This window comes from Monodon monoceros, unplaced genomic scaffold (assembly GCF_005190385.1).
Source record: "Monodon monoceros isolate NGI ecotype Baffin Bay Population unplaced genomic scaffold, NGI_Narwhal_1 Super_Scaffold_8, whole genome shotgun sequence".
NCBI classification, from domain to species: Eukaryota; Metazoa; Chordata; class Mammalia; order Artiodactyla; family Monodontidae; genus Monodon; species Monodon monoceros.
In genome coordinates, this window is record NW_021703785.1 from 940,128 (window position 1) to 958,941 (window position 18,814).

Here is an 18,814-nt window from a genome sequence, read left to right on the forward strand (position 1 = left end):
GGAGAGGGGAGGGGAGGGAGGGTAGGAGGGCGGTGGGGTGGAGGGCCGGTCAGGCGGCGGCACGAGAGTGGCGGGGGGCAGGGGAAGGAGGAGGGAGGAGGGTCTGGAGTAAAGGGAGCGGTGGGGGAGGGGACAGCGCGGAGGGAGCGGAGCCGAGTGGGCGGGGCCGGGAGGACGCGGGGAGGGGAGGAGGGGGGAGGAGCCTCCGAGCCCCGCCCCTCCCCTCCCCCCGCGTGTTCGCACGCTCGCCCCACGGGCCCCAGTCGCTGCCCATGGGTCGAGATGGGCGTCGCCCGCGACCTGCTCGGACCGAGCTCTGGGTTTGCGGATCCCAGGGCAGGAAGTGGTTCTGGATGAGCCGGCCGCGGGGTTCCCCGACCCTGCGGCAGCGTTTGCAAGGAAAAGGAAGGTGCCCGCCTCTTCTCTCTTGGGTCTTCCAGAGTTCAGGGCACACACAAGTTCCCGAGTGGAACTCAGAAAATCGAGGTGCACAGAAGGACTGAAGCATCCCAAATGTTGACCTGGGTATAAACGTTATTTTAGTTGGGGCTTTAAAACGTCTGCATTTCGTGGGTCACGGTGGGAAATGTGAGTAAAAGAAGCGCGGGCTTCTGCCACGAAGGTGGCCAACATGAACCCCAAAGGCTCTAGGGCGCCCCTGGGGAGGCGGGACGGCGCCTCTGAAGGGCTTTCCCCTCAAAGTGCGGTTCCCGCGGCCACGCAGCATCGCCTTGCAAGTCCGCGTGCACTCCCCGGCGTCCCGGAGCCCAGGCGGAGGCTGGGGCGCCGGGCTGGGCAGGCAGGCTCTCCCCCTACGGGATGGGTGCGGGGGAGGGCAGGGCTCCTGGGTGGACAGGACACCAGCTCCTTCACGGGCGCAGCGGCGGCCGCTGCAGAAGGAGGGTGGCCTGAGGGGACAGGACGGTAAAGGCAGGGAACTCCCCCAGCTGGATGGTTTCCTCCACAGAAGTGGGGTGGAGGGGTCCACTGTTAACGCCCCCAAGAACCTGCCAGGGTTGGAGACAGGTGCCGCTTCTCAAAGGGCCTGGAGACCAGTCAGGTGTGCCAGCGTGGGGTCCTGAACTGTTAAGACCACGTCCCTCTTTCCCATGACACACCGAGGACTTGGGTCACGGGGATGCCCTCCCAGAGGCTGTTTGAGTATCACTTACCGGAGGCGTGAAAGTCCAAAGAGAGGCAGCCTGGCGGCGAGCACGCCCGGGAGGGGTTCTCTACAGAGACGTGCGAACAGACAGCACCGCTGGTGCGGAAACGAGGGGAAGCAGTCGCTGACCCGCTCGACCCCGGTCAGGGGATCTGCAGGCTCAGATCCCACGGCCGGGCAGCAGGGACTCCGACCTGAAGCCCAGCTGCCCCAAGGCGGGCGTCCCACGAAGGGTCCTGGGTCCCCTTCTCAGTCGCCCGCACCCGGAAACAGGCCAGCGAGCCCGGGGCCCCTTTCCTTCCCCGTGAAGGCTTTCTGCCTCGGGATGTGGTGAGCGACATGGGGAGGACACAGGACACGGGGGACAACGCCCCAAGACCCCTGTGCTCTTAGAAATGGTCAGGGCTCATTAAAGTCGCCGTAACTCAGGGGGAGCGAATCCCCAGAACAAAAGCCCGGCGGGCGCCCTGCTGGCGGCGGCCTTTGGGGCCTAGTGAGCCCTTTGTGCCGACTCTCCCGGCTTTCCAGGCCCCGAGGCCCCGGGGAAGTACAAGGAAATTAGCATCACAAATGGAGTTCTAGAAAGAGCCCCGAGGAGCTGAGCTTTAAGGGACAGCTCGCCTGAGGAGCCTCCGCTCCCGCGGGGTCGGCCCCCAGGGTGAGGCAGAGCAGGGCCTCCGGGCAGGCAGGGCCGTGGCCCCGTGGGCTCCCCGGAGGCGGGGCTCGCGGCCTGGACCCTGCGCAGCTCGGGCGTGCGGGCGCCCGGCAGGTGTGAGGGCCGTCCTGGAACGGCGTCCCCGCTCGGTCACTGCTGATGGCCGCTCGGGGAGTTTGGAACTTTGCCGCTTGAGATTAAATCCTTTGTGGAAAGCGTTGCTCCCACAGAGAAGTTTGTGTTAAAGGCAGTAATAACACCCGAGCGGGGAGAACCGCCCCGCTCTCTGGAAGCCTGGTGTCCCCTGGGACACGCGGGAGGCCAGGTACGGGACCCGGTCCTCTGCAGTCCTGAGGAGCCCTGAGCGGCCATCCCTCTGGGGGGCTGAGGGGCTGCCTACCCCATCGCTAGGGCGTCGGGGCCCCAACCGCGGGGAGGACCAGCGGGCCCCCAGTCGGCAGCATCCTGGCCCCTCCCCCCGCTCCTCCTGAGCTGAGGCGCCTCCGGCCCGGGGCCCCAGCTCTGCTGCGGCCCGGCGGGGCGGGCAGGCCCCAGGCCCCGCGCTGGCTGCTGCGCTGGGCGGCTCCCGTGGGACGAATCAGTCGGGCTGTGAACACCGGCGCGGTGTGGGCAGGACCCCCAGGACCTGCTGGGCCCACGGTGGTCACGGGCTTGCACCCCAAGGTGGACAACGTGGAGGCCGCAGTGAGTTAGCAGCCCCGGGTGAGGGGAGGCAGCTGAGCTCTGCCCTCAACACCCCCCTCCGCCCTCTGCTGCTCCCTCCCCACGCGCATCCCAAGGGTACAGCCTCCGTGGTCGCCCCGAGTGCCCTGCCACGGATCCCCCCAAACAGACTGATGGGTTGAATTGTGTCTCCCCAGAAAGGTATGTTGAGATCCTAACCCCTGGCACTTTAGAATGTGACCTTATTTGGAAATAAGGTCTTTACAGACACAACTAATGTAAAATAAGGTCATCAGCGTGGGCCCCTAACTCAATGTGACGGACATCCTTATAAAGATGGGACGTCGGGATACAGACAGGCACAGGGGAACGCCTGCCTGATGGAAGCAGGGACAGGGTCTCCAGGAGCCCCAGGAGCAGACCCTCCCTCCCAGCCCCGAGGGAGCCAGCCTGATCTCAGACTTCTGCTTTGGGGACTGAGGGACAGTCAGTTCCTGTGTTTGAGCCGTGGGCCACCACAGCCCCAGGGAACGGGAGACACATTTTCTTCCAAGTGGCTTTACTGTGCTTCCTGGTGATTCTTTGACACTGCGCTGTCCCCATGGAGTGACCTCCTCTTAACTATTGTAAGAAGACCTGCAAGTGCCACAGCAACAGCCAGTCTTCAGGTTTCACACATTCAGTGTCACTAGTCTGTGTTTTAGCCTTCATGCCCCTAACAACACATATATTTTCTGCTCAACTAGTTTATAAGGACTTGGGAACTGTAATCCTTCATAAACAAGACAAAGTCTTAGCTAATTAAAGCACCATGTTTATTTTGATACTTGGCTTTTATTTTGAGACTTTACAGGAGGTCTTTTTAAAATTCTAAAGGTACTGAAACTGAGTCTCAGAGGAAATTTTATTAATTATTTTACAACCCTCTCTCTCTCTTTGGATCTTGTAAAAACCAAGTGAATACGAGCACTGATGAGTGAATTTTTTCAAATTATGATGTTGTGTAACTATTTTTTGAAATTAATTTAGTTACTTTTGGCTGCATTGGGTCTTCGTTGCTGTGTGCGGTCTTTCTCTAGTTGCAGCGAGCGGGGGCTACAGTACTTCGTTGCGGTGCGCAGGCTCAGTAGTTGTGGCGCACGGGCTTAGTTGCTCCGTGGTATGTGGATCTTCCCGGACCAGGGCTCGAACCCGTGTCCCCTGCATTGGCAGGCGGATTATTAACAACTGAGCCACTAGGGAAGTCCCCGTATAACTAATTTTAAAGGATAATAATACTCTTAATAAGTAATACAGCTAGTAATCCATATTTCTCATTAAAGTTTTAACAAATAAATTGGGACAGGGTCTGTCATAGGCCCCTCAGGTACAAGGCACAGCCCTTCTCATGGTTTCTGGGGTGTTATGAGTTCTCATGCCTTGCAGATGGGTCAGTGGAGCACACGACACGATGTAACGAAGACACGGGGGCCTTGAAGAATGTGCTGTGTGGGGCATTAAGGGTAAATTTCTCTGGGTGTCAAGTGCTGACTCAAGATCGCCTTTAGACATGACACCTGTCCACTAGTTGTGGGGTTTGATGTCTTAAGAAATTCTTCATCCGATTAAAGATGCTGCATCTCTCGATTTCTGCTGGGCCTCCGTCAGGCTTGATTAGGACTAATGTACCTCGATGAGGAATTAGAAGATTGCTAATTAAATGCTCCTGAATTATTCGAACGGCCTGAATAATAAAAATGTACAAAGGGGTGAGCATTTTCTGTGGGGAAGTTAATACGATGATACAGTTTTAGTGGTATCCCCTTAGTGCAAGAAAGGAATTGAGAAAGTATGTGTTTCTAAGATCTTTCCATGAAAGAGGAAGCTTACTAACGTGGGTGTTGATCAAGCTGGGATACGACCCAGTAGAATAAAGGGCTGTGTTCACGGGAACACAGGCGCGCAGGCTGGCTGTTCACACCGCAGAGCCTCAGGCGAGGGTGCCCTCGCTCGCTCGCTCTGAAAGGCGAGCACGCTCCTCCCAGCTGCCGAGGTTAGCGTGGTCACACGTCTGGGTCACCTGAGGCAGGTGTGGACACCAGACCACAGCAACCAGCAGCCCCGGGGCTCCGACTCACCTGCGGCATCTGCTTCCTGTCGCGTCTGTGGCTGTGTTGGCTGCTGGCGTTTGGTCTGACAGCCAAGGTCACCCACTCAGGGTGAGTTACTCGCCCCGGCTGTGTGCTTGTTTCATGGTGTTTGGGAGCCGGGAAAAAAGCCCCCAGTTTAGAACTATGCCCGGTGAAGCCAGAGGCCTGAGCCGGTCCCTCCCAGGGAGCCAGTCGGCCCTGAAGGGGCAGTCCTGCTCCAGCCCAGGGAGGCCCTCTCTCAGGACCCTCGACCTGGCTCCATCCTGGTCCCCTAATCCCAGGAATGAGACCTGGTGCGAGGATGTGTGGAGTTTTCTGAGGTTGAAGCTTTCAGAGGAGACAGGGAGCTTGGTGCTGGTGGGAGCAGTGGCCAGGGGCTGGGGAGGCCAGGGCTGGGGGGCCAGGAACCTGAGCAACCCGCCCTCCCTCCGACTGCCCACGAACCTGTGGGACCCGGGGCCCGGACAAGAGCGGGGAGGAGAGCCTGGAGGGAAAGGGGAGGAATCCAGATGGAGAGGGGTCTCAGGCGGAGGGTCAGGGAGCAGCTGGAGGGGGATGGGCAGGATCCCAGCGTTAGGAAATCCGACACTGAGCTTCCTGTTCTGCGCCCCTCGGCCTCGGTGAGGCACCCGGTCCCACACGTTCCCAGGGCACCAGCTCCCACAGTGCCGTCCACTTCATCCCAAACAGAGACACTCCCTTTGAGAGTGTTTACCCGGCAGCTCCTCTTAGCAGAAAGTTAAGACCAACTTCTATGATCTTTTTAATTTGTAAAGAAACGAATCCAGGCCTTTCTTCTTCTTTATTGCAAGCAGATTCAGGTCTCCTGCTTAGATAATCTGCAGAAAAGTCCAATCATAATTCGTATTATGAAGATATACTTTATCTACAGAAATAAAAGTTAAAAACAGTAGCATACAAAATAAATTCGACAGAAATGTAAGATTTGGTTTAATTCACAATTTAATTTTTCAAAGCAGGTTAATAAATAATTATCAGTTAAGCATTACCGTTTGGAGGCTGATTTATTATCTTAAGCGCGCCTGCTATATTCAATGATGGCAGCACCTAGAGATAACATTCGTGTTAAATACATTTTTGAAGATTCTCTTTTATTACATTACATAATGAATGGACATTTTAAACAGCAATGCAGACACACATTATAACTTTAAGTCAGAGACAATATACACATATGAAAATTCTGTATATTTCGATAAGGTAAAAAATAAAGCTATATAAACTGATCTTTAGATTTTTTTCTGCAAAAGTAGAATCACACTTTAATAATACTCTGACACATCTTCATTAAAGCTTTGTTTATAGACAATCAGAATGATTCTCAGCCCCATTCACCTACCCTCTACCTAAAAAAAAAAAGAAAAAAAAAAAGGATGCGTTTGCCAGCTGACATTTTTCCTGTTTTTAAAGTTACAAATGGGAAACTTCCAAAAGAAAGTGCATAGCAAGCTGTTACACTGAGTTGTCAAATAAATACCATTAATTTTAAGATAAAGCAGAAGTGGTTGTATTACGTCATTAATAGTGCAAAACAGATGAACTCAGTGGTTTTAAAGAAAGAGGCCGGAAACTTCCCTTAGGTTTTGCCCTGAACTTCTGGTTGACGCCCGTGAACTTAGGAATAGTTACACAGCTTGTGCGAGGCAGTTCTGTAGTTAAAGCTGCAAAGTCTCACCGGGCCAAACTATGCTTCTATAAACCTGCTACTGCAGAAGGTGGCGCTCCTGGGCTCCTCCCGTGGCCCAGAACTGCCACCAGTGGGTCTCACGGGGCCACGGCCCCCCCCCGGGGGAGGGGGGCGCAGGTCATTTGGTCTGCCTTCACCCCATGGAATCAAGGGCACAGGAATGGGCTGATTTGGGTTCTAACAGGAGTTGCCAAGAGAGGGTCTTTACTCCCAGCTCCGGACACAGGGACGCTGCAGCTGGGAGGGTCCAAGGGCTGCTGGCAGCCACCTGTCCTGAGGGTGGAGCTCAGAGGCCCCCGCAGGGTCCCCTTAGGACGTGGGATGTGTGTGCACCTGCGGCCTCGGGTGGCCGGGAGCTGAAAGCAGGACCACGGAGGTGGCCGGAGCAACACGGCCTACAGACAGCTTGCTTTGGGGGATGGCGTGTGGGTCAGGAACCAGACATCTGGACCAGCGGGGGAAATGTTAATAAGTGATTAACGTGCAGCTGTAAGATTTTCAAAACTAAATTACTTGCTTTAAGGTTAGTGTAAGGCAAGTAAGTACTGCCCACTGTCAGGTGGGAATCTCATTGTCTTGTCCGAAATGTCACTTCGGTGGGTTCTTCTGTCCCTCCTTTGACTTTACTTTTGATCTCATGCCACTCGCCTATTTCAAATTATCAGGCACAGTCACTTAATAATTTCCCAAACAATTTTAAGAAGACTTTTTGGAGCATGTAAAGGTCAGTAACTTTCATAAGGAAACTTGACTTATCCGAGGTAAATGGTAACCATCTCAATACAGGCAAAAAGAGGACACGGGACCGTCAAGAAGCTATTTTAAGGCTGAAGGATAGAAATTAAAAACCAAATAAAAAGCAGATGAAATGGCAATGAACTGTGAAGAGAGAGCATAGCAAATTATCATACTCTAAATATGCCTTTTAGCTACTCACTACCGCCAGAAACACCAAAAATAAACAGGCGTAGAGAATAAAATCAAATCTGAAATTCACATTCATCAGATATTGAGACATTCAGCCAAAATGTTCATCAGAATTCAAATATAAAGTGGCCAAAATGTCATCAACTTAAAAAATAAAAGCTTTAAAAACATACTTTAAAAATTAGATATGATACATTAACAAATAAAACAGCTATGAAAATACTTCAGTGCAAAGGGAATTTTAAGATTTCTAAAAAAATACATTACAAACAATTTGTTAACTAAACGTACAGAGAATCTGTCCCCCACATGTATTACATTTATACCCATTTTAGGTTCTTAAAAACGACTGTAAAAATGCACACACCATTGTTTGCAGGGTCTAGTGTGGACCACACACTGGACGTGGAGTGTGAGTGACAGGGGGCGGGGCGGAGGCTGGAGGACCCTCAGACAGACACGCCCTCCCATCCCCGTCTCACTGGAGGCCCCACGTCCATCATCCTAGTCTTTGGTATGTTTATACTTCACCTGCTTCACCCCGACTACCTGTGTACGCTTGTTCTTGCTGTTAACTCATCCCCTCGTTTAAACAAATAGTTTATAGGTGAACATTATACAATCAAACTGAAATTTGAACTTCCCGAAACCCCTAATGTCGAGCATCTCGGAAGTAGACTCAGTGTTCACTCCCCAACTGACATCCCTAAATCCCACCCATACATCCAGCGGGGGCAATGTTTAGCTTTTGGGTGACCCTTTCCTAAAAAACAATTGGTTTTACCCTCTGAATCTCAAACTGAAATGTCTTCTTTACGGACTATTAAGGCTATGTCGAACGGGTTATTTCCAGAAATAAGATACTGGTACAGGAACGTCACAGGGAGTTTACAGCTCAGCTGCCTTCTGACGGTTCACCCCCACACAGAGACACGGATAGGACCCCCGACAGAGCAGGGTTAGGTCAGAGCCAGCGTGTGGCGGCGAGGGCTGCGATATTGCTTTTCAGGTCGCCCAGGCCACCTTGTCAGACCTGTGGGCCTGACACAGATCTGGGGGACAACACCGCCGGGAGACCGACCACTCTTAATGGGGGCCTAAGCACCACACCAGAGGCCGGCCTCCGGCACCCAGACCCCACCCTTCCCCTCAGCCCCCAAAACGGGCATTTCGCAGCAAGGGCACCCCGGTGAGCCGCATCCTCGGGAGCGGGAAGATGAATTGCCCGGAACCTGTGCCGGAAGCTTTACTGGATAGGTTCCCCTCTTCGCATAGGCAGCTGGGGGGAGGCAGGAGGCGGTGCCGAAGCACGCAGGCCCCAGCCCCGCGGAGGAAGGAACGTGGGACCAGACACGTCCGCGGTCAGCCTCGCTACCGCAGGTCCCGGTGCCAGCAGCGGACGGATGGGAGGGAGGGGTGCCGGTCCTGAGGTGTCCCTGGGCTGGTTCCGAAAGCAGAGATTTTGGGGCCCGGGAGGAGGGGCCAGACCCGACCCCGCTTGCAAGGCTCAGCTGCGCTTCCCAAGAGGTCGAGGTGCGGCCTCACCCGGGTGGGGGCGCGATCCTCCCAGATCCTGCTCCCACGGGGTGCACCGAGGGCTCGCGTGCGTCCTGCCTGGTCGCCACCCGGAGACGCCTGTCCTGCCCCCTTCACCGTGCGGCTCTTAGCGGCTGGACCCGTGATCCATGCATCCGGTCTCCCCTCGGGCCACGGGAGCGGGGTCTGTAGCCGGGTGGGGACGCGGGGAGTGGGAGAGGCTGAGCTGGAGGGGGCCTGGCGCCCCCCGCCCTCCCAGGGTGCTGCCCAGGGCTGGGGTCTACAGAGAGGCAAGGGGATGACTCCCGAGAGGTGGTCCTGACACCAAGCACGTGGTCTGTCGGGAACAGAAAGGACAGAGTCAGTGCCGGGACCCCCGCGAGAATCCCATCGAGGACCCGTCGTCTGACCCGACGCCCCGACGTGGCCGCCGCCCTCGCTGCCCCGGCCTGGGCTCCCCTGAACACAGCTGGACCAGACACGGAGGAGGCATGTGGACCGTCCCGGCTGCGATCGTGTCCCCTTCTCGGGCCCACCGTCCCGCAGAAGACGCGTGAAAACACGAAGCCCCTCCCTGGATCCGGACTGGCTGCAGTTTCTCTAATGGGGATGCTGACCTCGCCCTACCCAGCGCCCCCAGAGGCATCTCCCCTACCCGGCCCACGCGTGTGTTCCGATCGAGCGGGCAGGGAGGGGAGGGGCAGCCAGGCGGGAGACACCTGCTCTGGACACTGAAGGCGCTGCTGGACACCTGCCCCGGCCAAGGCTCGGGCCGCTCACTCCAGATCCCCTTTTTTACTTCGAAAGGTGGTCTTTCCTGATGGACCTTTCAGGTGAAGCCATTCCCACCACCACGGATGAGAATGAATGAACTGTGCTCTGGACGCCGAACACCGGACATGTGTGGGGCGATGTCCACCTGGCATGTGCGCTGCACAGGTGTGCAGGCGTGTGCGTGTGTGTGCACGGCACACAGCCCACGCGGCCGGCCTCTTGGGTGGGCCACTTACCTGGGATGGAACCCACGTGTGTAAAAGCCTTTCTTTGTGACCACGAACCTAACAGACACAGCACAGCACGCAAAACTTTGGAGGAAAACCGCGCAGTCAGCAAGAGCACAGCACACCGGGCTGCCCGCGGGCGGCCGTTACCTATCCACCAGCTACTTGCGCCTCGGCCGCGGCTCGGGGTCCATCAGGAGAGGCCGGTCAGGGCTTGGCGCGGCGTCGGCCGGGGCTCGGCGGCTCGAGCTCCTCTGCAAGGCGAGGACAGACACTGAGCCCGCGGAGGGGAGGCCGGGCCACCGGGGAGGCTGCTGCCCAGAGTGGGGCGTTGGCTAAGGGCCTTGCCCACTCCCCGAGACCACCCTGGCATGGCTGGGCTCCCCAAGCGGGCACCCGGCCCCAAGGGAGGAGCTCTGTGCCTGTCCCTCTAGCCCGCTCTGTGTGCCTGCCTGTCCCTCTTTCCCTCTCTGTGTGCCTGTCCCTCTGTCCTCTGTCAACCTGCCTGTCACTCTGTGTGCCTGCCCGACCCCGTCCCTCGGCCCTGTCTCTGGTCAAACAGAGGAGTCCTGGACTGAGACCAGAATCTGGGAGGTGCAAGGAGTCACAGGGCCACAGGTCAGCGGGGCCAGGCATCTGAACACTGAGATTTTCTAGTCAAACTGTATCAGTTTCTCAGTAACAAGGAAGAAGAGAATTGCAGGAGTTGAAGAATCACAGGCGTGAGCTGCAGAACGTTCTCTGGCGAGGAGGGGGTGAAGCAGACAAGCGCTGGGGTGGCTGCTCTTTGCAGGGGCAGAAACGCACACGACGGTATGTGCAAATGGATGTAGAAACCAGAAATGCACACGTATATATAAATGACCTATGTGTGTACACACACGGTGCCTGCCATGTTTTTCGCTTTAATAGGACAGGTGAAAAGAAAAAGCCATCCATCTCAAACGCAGTACGTCCCACAAAACGGCTAGTCAAGTGTTTGTTCCTCCCAAGTTTTGCAGAAATTGGACGGTTCTCCAGCAACAACACGCTGACCCTGTGTGTGCCCGGAGTGCAGGCTCCAGGCACCCTGGGGTCACGGCCGCGGCTACGGACACACAGAGCTCAGGGCCCTTCTCCCAGTGGCCAGAGTGTGGCGTCTGCAAATCAACTCTAAATGAACCCCATCAACAGTCAGAGGAATTTAGTTTCAGCCTGGAGTTGGCATGATTCAACCAATCTCATAAGCACCTCCTGTGACTTATTAAAACGTTCCTAATAATTTCATCCTGAATGTTTTCAAGTGTGTGAACAGCAAGATGAAATGATGTAACTTATTCTAACAAATTCTGATGGCATCAGATTAAAAAAATTTCGATCGCCAATAATTACTTGAACTTAAAAAATGTACCATCCTGCTAGTTAAAAAGCAGTGCTAAAGCTGTGTAGCATATGAACAGTTATTAAAGAAGAAAAAGCCTTTTTGTTTTTTTTTGCTTTAGGCATTTTCCCATTAAGCAAGCTGCCTCAGTAAAGCAGTAACACCAAACACAGATCTTCAAAGTGTGCCTGGTTCGGAGCACACAGAAACGAGGCACCAGGTACACAAACGACTGAAAACAGACACGCCGTGTCCCCGAAGCCTTGCCTCTGGAAGAAACGCCTTCGACTGGGCGGCGGCCACAGAACGCCGTGTGAATGGCTCTATGTGCCTGAGAGAGAGGCGCTACGGCCCTTTAAGGCAAGGTCAGCGCCTTTTTCTAAAAATGATCAGACTTTTTAAAAAAGTTAAGAGGGACTTTGGTAAAAAAGTTGACCCCAGACACGTCTGTCCTGGCTTTCTCTGCAGCCCCGTGCCATGGCCTGAGTCTGGTCTCTCCGGAGGCCTTCAGTCCCGCCTGCAGAGCGGGCTCTGATGCTCCCCAGGGACACGTGCAGGCACCGGTCAGTGGCGCGGACGGCAGGAGCCCGGCACCCTGCGTCCCCGACGCCAGCGGCCCGGTGCTGCCTGGGGCGGGCCTGCGAGCGCGGCTCCGAGCTTAACCGTCAACCCTGTGTGGTCCTGCGACTGAGTCCCAAGCATGCAAAAAGACAGAAAAGCGTCACCTTGTTCCGTTAGAAAGTCAGACTGCTGGAAGTCTGAGAAAGCATAAAGACGGTGGGCTGCTCGACAGAAAGGCACTGGTTCCTAGTCTGCCGGTCCCAGAGGTCAGAGGTCAGAGGTCAGGAGGCCATGCACATCGTTAAACAAGGTGGTTATTTGGGCAAAGAGGCCGGAAGACGAAAGGAACGAAGAAGGGAAGAGACAAGAAAAGGCGGTGAGTCCAGTGAGACGGGCGGCAGCCTCCAGACGTCCCTGCAGCCACTGGAAACCAGGCCACACCGGCCCCGCGGCCCGGCCCGGCCCGGCCCAGCCCAGCCCAGGCGGGCGGGATCCCTCCCCTCGCACTCCCGCCTGTGTCCCGCCCGGGAACAGCCCCGGACGACTGTGCAACTCGTAATGAAGTTGTCAGACGTGGACCTGCACTAACCCCTCCTGCGTTCATCTGGGCACCGACTTTGCAAACCCAGCAGAATCCCCAGGGCTGGGGCACTGCGCTCAGCATTTTAAACCAGCACCAGGAACCTGAAGGCTTTGCCCACCCGACCCGTCACCTGCTGGGAGGGGAGCGGGGGCAAGCGCCGCGACTGCGGCTCCAGCCCCTGGAGGTCCACCTGCTTTCCACCCTAAAGCCGGCCAACAGCACTTGGGGACTGAGACCACGGGGCCCCTGAGCTTCCCAGTGACTCAGCCCCAGGACGTGCCACTCGCCCTCTCCTGTTGTCACCCTCCCTCCTGTCCCTCCCCACCTGCATGCCCCGCCCCCTTCACCTGCACAAGCACCTTGCTACAGGTGAGACAAGCGTCCTGCAGCAACGGGCCCTGCTGTGGCCTCTGCCCTCTCACTAGCATCCTTCCTCCTCCTCCTGAGGCCTGCACCACAGAGGGCAAGTCACAGGGGTGAGAGGGTAGCGGGGGGTCACAGGGGTAAGGGGACGGGGGACACCCCCTCCCCAGGAACCCCGGGGAGGGCCAGAGCGCTCTTGGGAAGCTCTGAGTACCACCTGTGTCTGATGCCAGTCCCGGCATCCTTCGTATCTCTCATCTTTCCTGGATCCAGAATTCAGCTTGTTGGCTTCCATTTAGGAGTGTGGAAAACAACAGCCCGAACTACTCATAACCAGAATTTTCCAAAATAAATGCTAAATTTTGAGCCAAATCCACCATCCCTAAAAATAATGCAATTTTACCTTCAAGGTAATGACTAGTTGAAAAAACTTTTAAAAATGTACAAAAACCAATTTGCCTTTTGTATTGGCTTCATCTTTTTCTCTTAATCTTTTTCTTAGTTCAGGGCCTAGCCACTCAAGTCTAACCACTGGTCATCTAGGTTCAGGGGTAAAACCACGTGTCATCATGGAATTCGTTAGTAATGGTGGACTGACCGCATTTCCAAACCCAAACCTTTCCTGCTCCCCTTTCTAAGGGCTGCCCCACGGCGCCCGGGGCGGTACCTGGACTCTCTCGGTGGCACTGGGCCACAGCTGCCTGCACAGCACTTTCTTGAGGACGTCAGGAAGGAGGCTGACGGCGACGAGCAGGACGATGGCCAGCCAGGCGGGGCCGCTGGACAGCATGTGTATGAACACATAGTACATCCTTTGATAACTGAGGAATGGCCTGCAGCGTCGAGGGAAAGGAGAAACGTAACACGATGGCAGGAGAAACACCGAAATCCTGGTCTGTTTTCTCTACTTGCACGAAGAGCCCATGTGTTCTGGGAGTTTTCACTTTTGTCACGACAGTCACTGGACAAGCCACCTAGCCTGCCTGCGGGGACTAACCCCAGAAACACTGGGCTGTGACCTCTCCCTGTAACGCTGCGTGTTAACCCACGGGAAAAGGAGAGGAATTCTATGAAGTCATCCCAAAGGGGAAAACAAGTCCCCGAAGTTCAGTTTCAGAACAGCGGGAAAGATTTTAAAAGATGAAGTAGGTGATATTTTTTGTACCTTAGAATCATATCTGCACAATAGCTATTAATATGGAGAAGATATGCAAGCATGCATATCTTCATGCATTCGTATCTGCCCGCGTCAGCAGAATGATTAAATACTTAAAAATTTATGCCATAGGGGCTTCCCTGGTGGCGCGGTGGTTGAGAGTCCGCCTGCCGATGCAGGGGACACGGGCTCGTGCCCCGGTCCGGGAAGATCCCACGTGCCGCGGAGCGGCTGGGCCCGTGAGCCGTGGCCGCTGAGCCTGCGCGTCTGGAGCCTGTGCTCCGCAACGGGAGAGGCCACAACAGTGAGAGGCCCGCGTAACCGCAAAAAAAAAAAAAAAAAAAAAATTATGCCATAATATATTTTTTTAATTTCCATAAAAATACAGAGAATGAAATGACTCTCCTGCCAGGTGAATCACAAAAGCCTCTGGAAAGGGGCAGTGATGATGCTAAACTTGAGTCACACCGCTTCTCGGCTCCAAAGCCCCAAGGCCCAGGAGCTGGCCTGGGAGTTTTCGGGGGAGCCTCCCATTTACACAGCCGCTCTGGAGAGCTCACTAGGAGAGCTCGCTAGAACCGCAGGGATCTGTGGCCTGGGGCAGGGCTGCTGGAAACCCACCAAAAGCTGGTCTGGTCTTCCTGGATTTCCTGGTCTCCAAGAACGTGCAACGCATGGATCTGGCCACTCGGGGGTCAGAAAGAGAGCGGGTCATTGGGTGGATGTCAGCTCAGCAACTTCCACGTGGGGACCTGATGGACCGAGGAAGCCTCTCCCCCATTTCAGGGGCCGCCTGCCCCTCCCGGGAGCCGAGGTCAGCACTGGGGACACCAGGTGGAGGGGACACTGCTTCTGGCCTCCCGTTCGGCCAGGCTGTGGTCCCGGGCCTCACTCGCCTCCCCCCAGTCCCAGCCCTGCTCAGGAAATTCTCCATCTTATGCGGGAGGTGGAAACGTAAACGGGAGAATTACAGGTAAATCCGGCATGCGATGTGACGGGGGAGGAACAGCTGCTTGGGGGACCAGGTGGAAATGCCCGCCTGGGAGGTGACTCGAGGGAAGAGTGGATGAGGTTGATGGGCCGCCGGGCTTCGAAAGATGAACAGGCGCTCCCCAGGCAAGCTAGTGAGAAAGGACGTCTGGGCGGAGGGAACAGCGCCGGCAAAGGCAGACACTTGCTGCCCCCGTCAGGACTGACCGCTGTACTGCAATGGTCTCTAGACCGGTTGCCTTGTTTGTGTTCCACTCCCAAGTTCACTTTCAACACAGCAGCCACGGTGACCTTCCTAAAAGTGCAGTCGGACTCTGATGCTCCTCTGCTTAAAGTCCTCGATGGCGGCAGGCTGGGGTCTAGGTCCTACGTGGCCGGCAGGCTGGACCTTCCTTCCCCTGCCGGGCCCTGCCCCAAGGTGTTTGCACGTGGGGCTCCCTTCCTTAGGAAGGGCTCTGGCTGGGGTCCGACTGCCTCGGCCCAGGCCAGCTCCCGGGGCGCACCCACCACGATGATGACAGTGCTTTCCTCCCAGGTTTCCGTTTAAATAACAGCTTTTCTGGAGAGGCCTTCCCCAACCTTTGATCTGAAATAGGTCCCTTGCTGTAGTGTCTGGTCTGCTCCTCCCCTGTCACACATATGATGCAGATTGTCTCCCCCACTGAGAACCTGGCGGAAAGGAGCAGGGACCACACCCGCCTCGTCCCCTGCGGGGGCCCCCCCGCCCCAGCCCTGGCGCCATGCCCCTCCCGCACACAGGAACGAGGTCATCCGGATAATGAGTTGTCAGCCCTCGAGGAAAGACACCGCGGGGCCAGTAACATAATGATGATTTTATAATTATCAACTCCATACCAGATAACTCCTCCCCAGAGGAGGGAAAAGACGATGTAGAACAGCAGTGACCCCCAGATCACAAAGTGGTTTATCCAAGTCCAGTAGTGTGTGTCCAGCGCCAGCTGAAAGAGGGAAAAGGTGATTGATGGTGGTGTTACCTGGGCATGGCCCTGGGAGCCCTGACAGCGGGGGAAGGAAGCGGGAAGAGAATGGAAACAGCCTTAATTTTAGCTCAAATGCCTACATAAACCTGTTTGGGGAAAACACACTTTAGGTTCCAATGGAGAGAAAGGGTTCCCCACGGCCTCCGAGTCTCAACATTGCCAGTAAGTCTGCCTGGATCCCAGGGAGATGCTCCCACAGGGCGACCCGGGCGACGGCTCAAGGCGCTGGTCATAGCTCCACCCGGGACGTTGCTCTGGGGTTTTCCAAGACTCAGGCTGCTAGGATTTGGGACCTTCATAATGAGATTCCAGGAAGAATCCCACCTGACTCGAAAAAGAGCTAAATTTTCCACGGTACATTAATTTGTTCCAATTAAGATGGACTTTGCTTCTACTAGGGGTGGGGCATATGGCCATTTAAAAGAAGTCTAATACCCATCCCTTCCCACAGAATAGGCTCCTTCCCTCCAGCACCTTCTGTGCAATTCTGACCTTTGCCCCTCGGGGCTGGGGCCGAGTTGGTGGCGGGGAGAAGACCCCGGCAAGGTTAGGGTCAGGGTCACGACTCACTAGGAGGGCTGACTGTGCCCGGAGGAAGCACGTCAGGTCAGGGGATGTACCTTCAGGGTGACCGTAAACACCATCACCGTGAAAACCAGCGTCCCGAAGGTCCAGTTACCAAATACCTGTGGAGACAAGAGTCCACGTCGTCTCCCACTAATACGGATTCTCCTCCTTCGCACTCCGCACGAGGGGCAGAGAGCACCTCCCACGGCCCCGCCTGACACTTCCAGCCCCAGACACGCGGCCAAAACGTGAGAGGGAGGCCGGCCGAGCCCGGCTCGCTAGGCCCCGGGTCCCGCAGCATCGCCGGGGCGGGTGGTGGTTCCTGCTGGGCGCCCCGTCCTTCCTGCACGGCCGCCCCCAGTGTGGCCCCCTCGCTGCTCCCGCACACGGCGGCCCTGCTTACAAACCAGAGCAGGACACGCCTGCGAGCTAGAGTCACGGTCCGCAGGGGCCGACCCTGCTCCCCCCGCTTGTTAGAGTCACGGTCCGCAGGGGTCGACCCCGCTCCCCCCGCTCGTGTTTCAGAGTCACGGTCCGCAGGGGCTGACCCCACTCTCCCAGCTCGTGTTTCACGCGGACGACAGGACATGCCTGTGAGCTAGAGTCATGGTCCGCAGGGGGCCGACCCCGCTCTCCTGCTCGTGTTTCATGCGGACGAGACCTTTACCCGGCGGCCCAGCCCACGCTCGGTAGAGTGTGTGTCTAGTCTCTTTTCAGCTCAAACACCTGTCGGCTCGGAAGGCAAACCACTGCTGCCATCGTCCTGGGAATGGTGAGAGCAACAGCCTTGTCCCCTGCGGGCGGCATCACTGGGATGCGGCCCCGTGGGAGTCATGGAAACGGAGGAGGGGAGACACGACAGAGCTGCACAAGGGCCCGGGGCAGGTCCGCGGCCAGAACCTCGGACACGCAGCGGCCCCCGGACAAGGCCCCGGCGGGATGTGGGCTCGGCCAGCGGGGAGCACACACGTCCGACCAGGGGACAACACGTTTCTCACCCACAGACACAGACACAAGCAAAAGGAAACACCAGCCACTTCAGAGTCTTCCTCCCGGGGACAAACCAGCCTCTTGGACGTGTTATTTTACAAGAGTTATCTTCCTTGAGATTTCTACACCGCCTAAGAGCCGACCCATTTCTGGTTTGTTGGATTCTGCGAGCTGGGCCTCTCAGAAAACGCTCCTAGTTCTTCTTTACGAGAAAACAAAGCATTACCAGCCAGAATAAAAACTGCTTTCCCGTGTGGTTAGTTTTCAACCAAAGGAACATCCCTACACGCGACTCACTTCAGGTGAGCATGTGGGCTGCAGGCCTTGTGAGGTGTTTACCGAGGCAAGAACCTACTTGCAGAATTCTAGGAGAAAACCCAAAGCGCCAGGACTTTTGCAGGGAACAGACTCAAGGACCCTCATCACTTATTCTTCGCTTCATCGGTGTGATCAAAGCTGGGCTCAGATCCACAGCCACAGTGGCCCTCCCTGGAGGCGATTCTGTCCCCGAGGTGGGGGACACCTGCAGTGTCTGGGGACATTTCGGGGGAGGGGGGCTACTGGCATCCAGGAGGCAGAGGCCAGGGGTCTGCTAACTGCAGCGGGGCAGCCCTACAACCAAGAACTCCTGGCCTCACTGGCAACAGTGCCCAGGCTGGGAAACCCTCAAAAACAGGGCTCTCTCTTCAATGCTTAATGTCGGGGGCAGGAAATTTTACCTCCGAGGTGGGCTGCAGCTCGGCAGTGGCCAGCAGGTGCAGGAGGACGCAGCGCCCACTTCCTTTTCATTGGAAGCTACCGTTTTTAGCCAAAAGCAAGAGGTGAAGGTGCAGGGAGGGGGCGGCTCTGAACCCCGCGGGCACCTCAGCTCAGCTGCAAGGGCAGAAGCCCTCACAGCCTTTGTGTTTGCTGCCCCTGCCTGACAGGGATTCAGAGATCTTTTACAAAACTGTTAGATAACAGCAAATGTGGGTGTGGACTACGAGTGGCAGAGTGACAGGGCACCTCCAGCAGCATCGCAATCGGGGACAAAGTTTCAGTCGCTCAAATGGCTTCTCATCTCTTCCCGAGAGGGGTAGGATGGTGCTTCCCAAGGCACTGCCGAGATTCCTAGGATTCGGTAGATTCTGGTGGATCTGGGATCCACGCCCAGCCCAGTGAAACACAGGGTGTGGTTTTTACAGGCGAACAGCAGTAAAACACAAGTACCTTGAATCAGATTCGGGCATTTGGGTTGGAACCTGGGCAAGGCTGCACACCTGCCCACGTTCACCTGTGCCCTCCGCCAGCTATCGCAGCTCACTGGGAGGTGATCACGGTGACACGTCCGTAAGCTCCTCCGGGGTTCCGTATTTAAGGGAGCCCTCAGGTCGAGCTGATAGTCAATGTATTATTGAATTCGTTGGCCATTATTTCTATGGACTTTGGGGGTGATTCA

At 56.1% G+C, this 18,814-nt stretch overlaps 1 protein-coding gene across 4 annotated transcripts in view; it reads right to left on the reverse strand.

Moving 5' to 3' along the window:
- Window positions 1-5,156: 5,156 nt before the first annotated feature.
- The window catches only part of ATP11A (ATPase phospholipid transporting 11A), a 116,082-nt gene continuing 102,424 nt past the window's right edge, over window positions 5,157-18,814 (reverse strand). For 2 of the 4 annotated variants that reach the window (XM_029210555.1, XM_029210552.1), the window contains 4 exons: window positions 16,440-16,505; window positions 15,674-15,777; window positions 13,340-13,505; window positions 5,157-10,059 (listed from right to left, as the gene is read on the reverse strand). In XM_029210555.1, coding sequence (XP_029066388.1) covers window positions 9,967-10,059; window positions 13,340-13,505; window positions 15,674-15,777; window positions 16,440-16,505 — 429 coding nt within the window. In that variant the 3' untranslated portion in view covers window positions 5,157-9,966. Of the gene's footprint in view, window positions 10,060-13,339; window positions 13,506-15,671; window positions 15,778-16,439; window positions 16,506-18,814 lie in introns of those variants that run through there. The other 2 variants (XM_029210553.1, XR_003791771.1) reach the window with 2 other exon arrangements.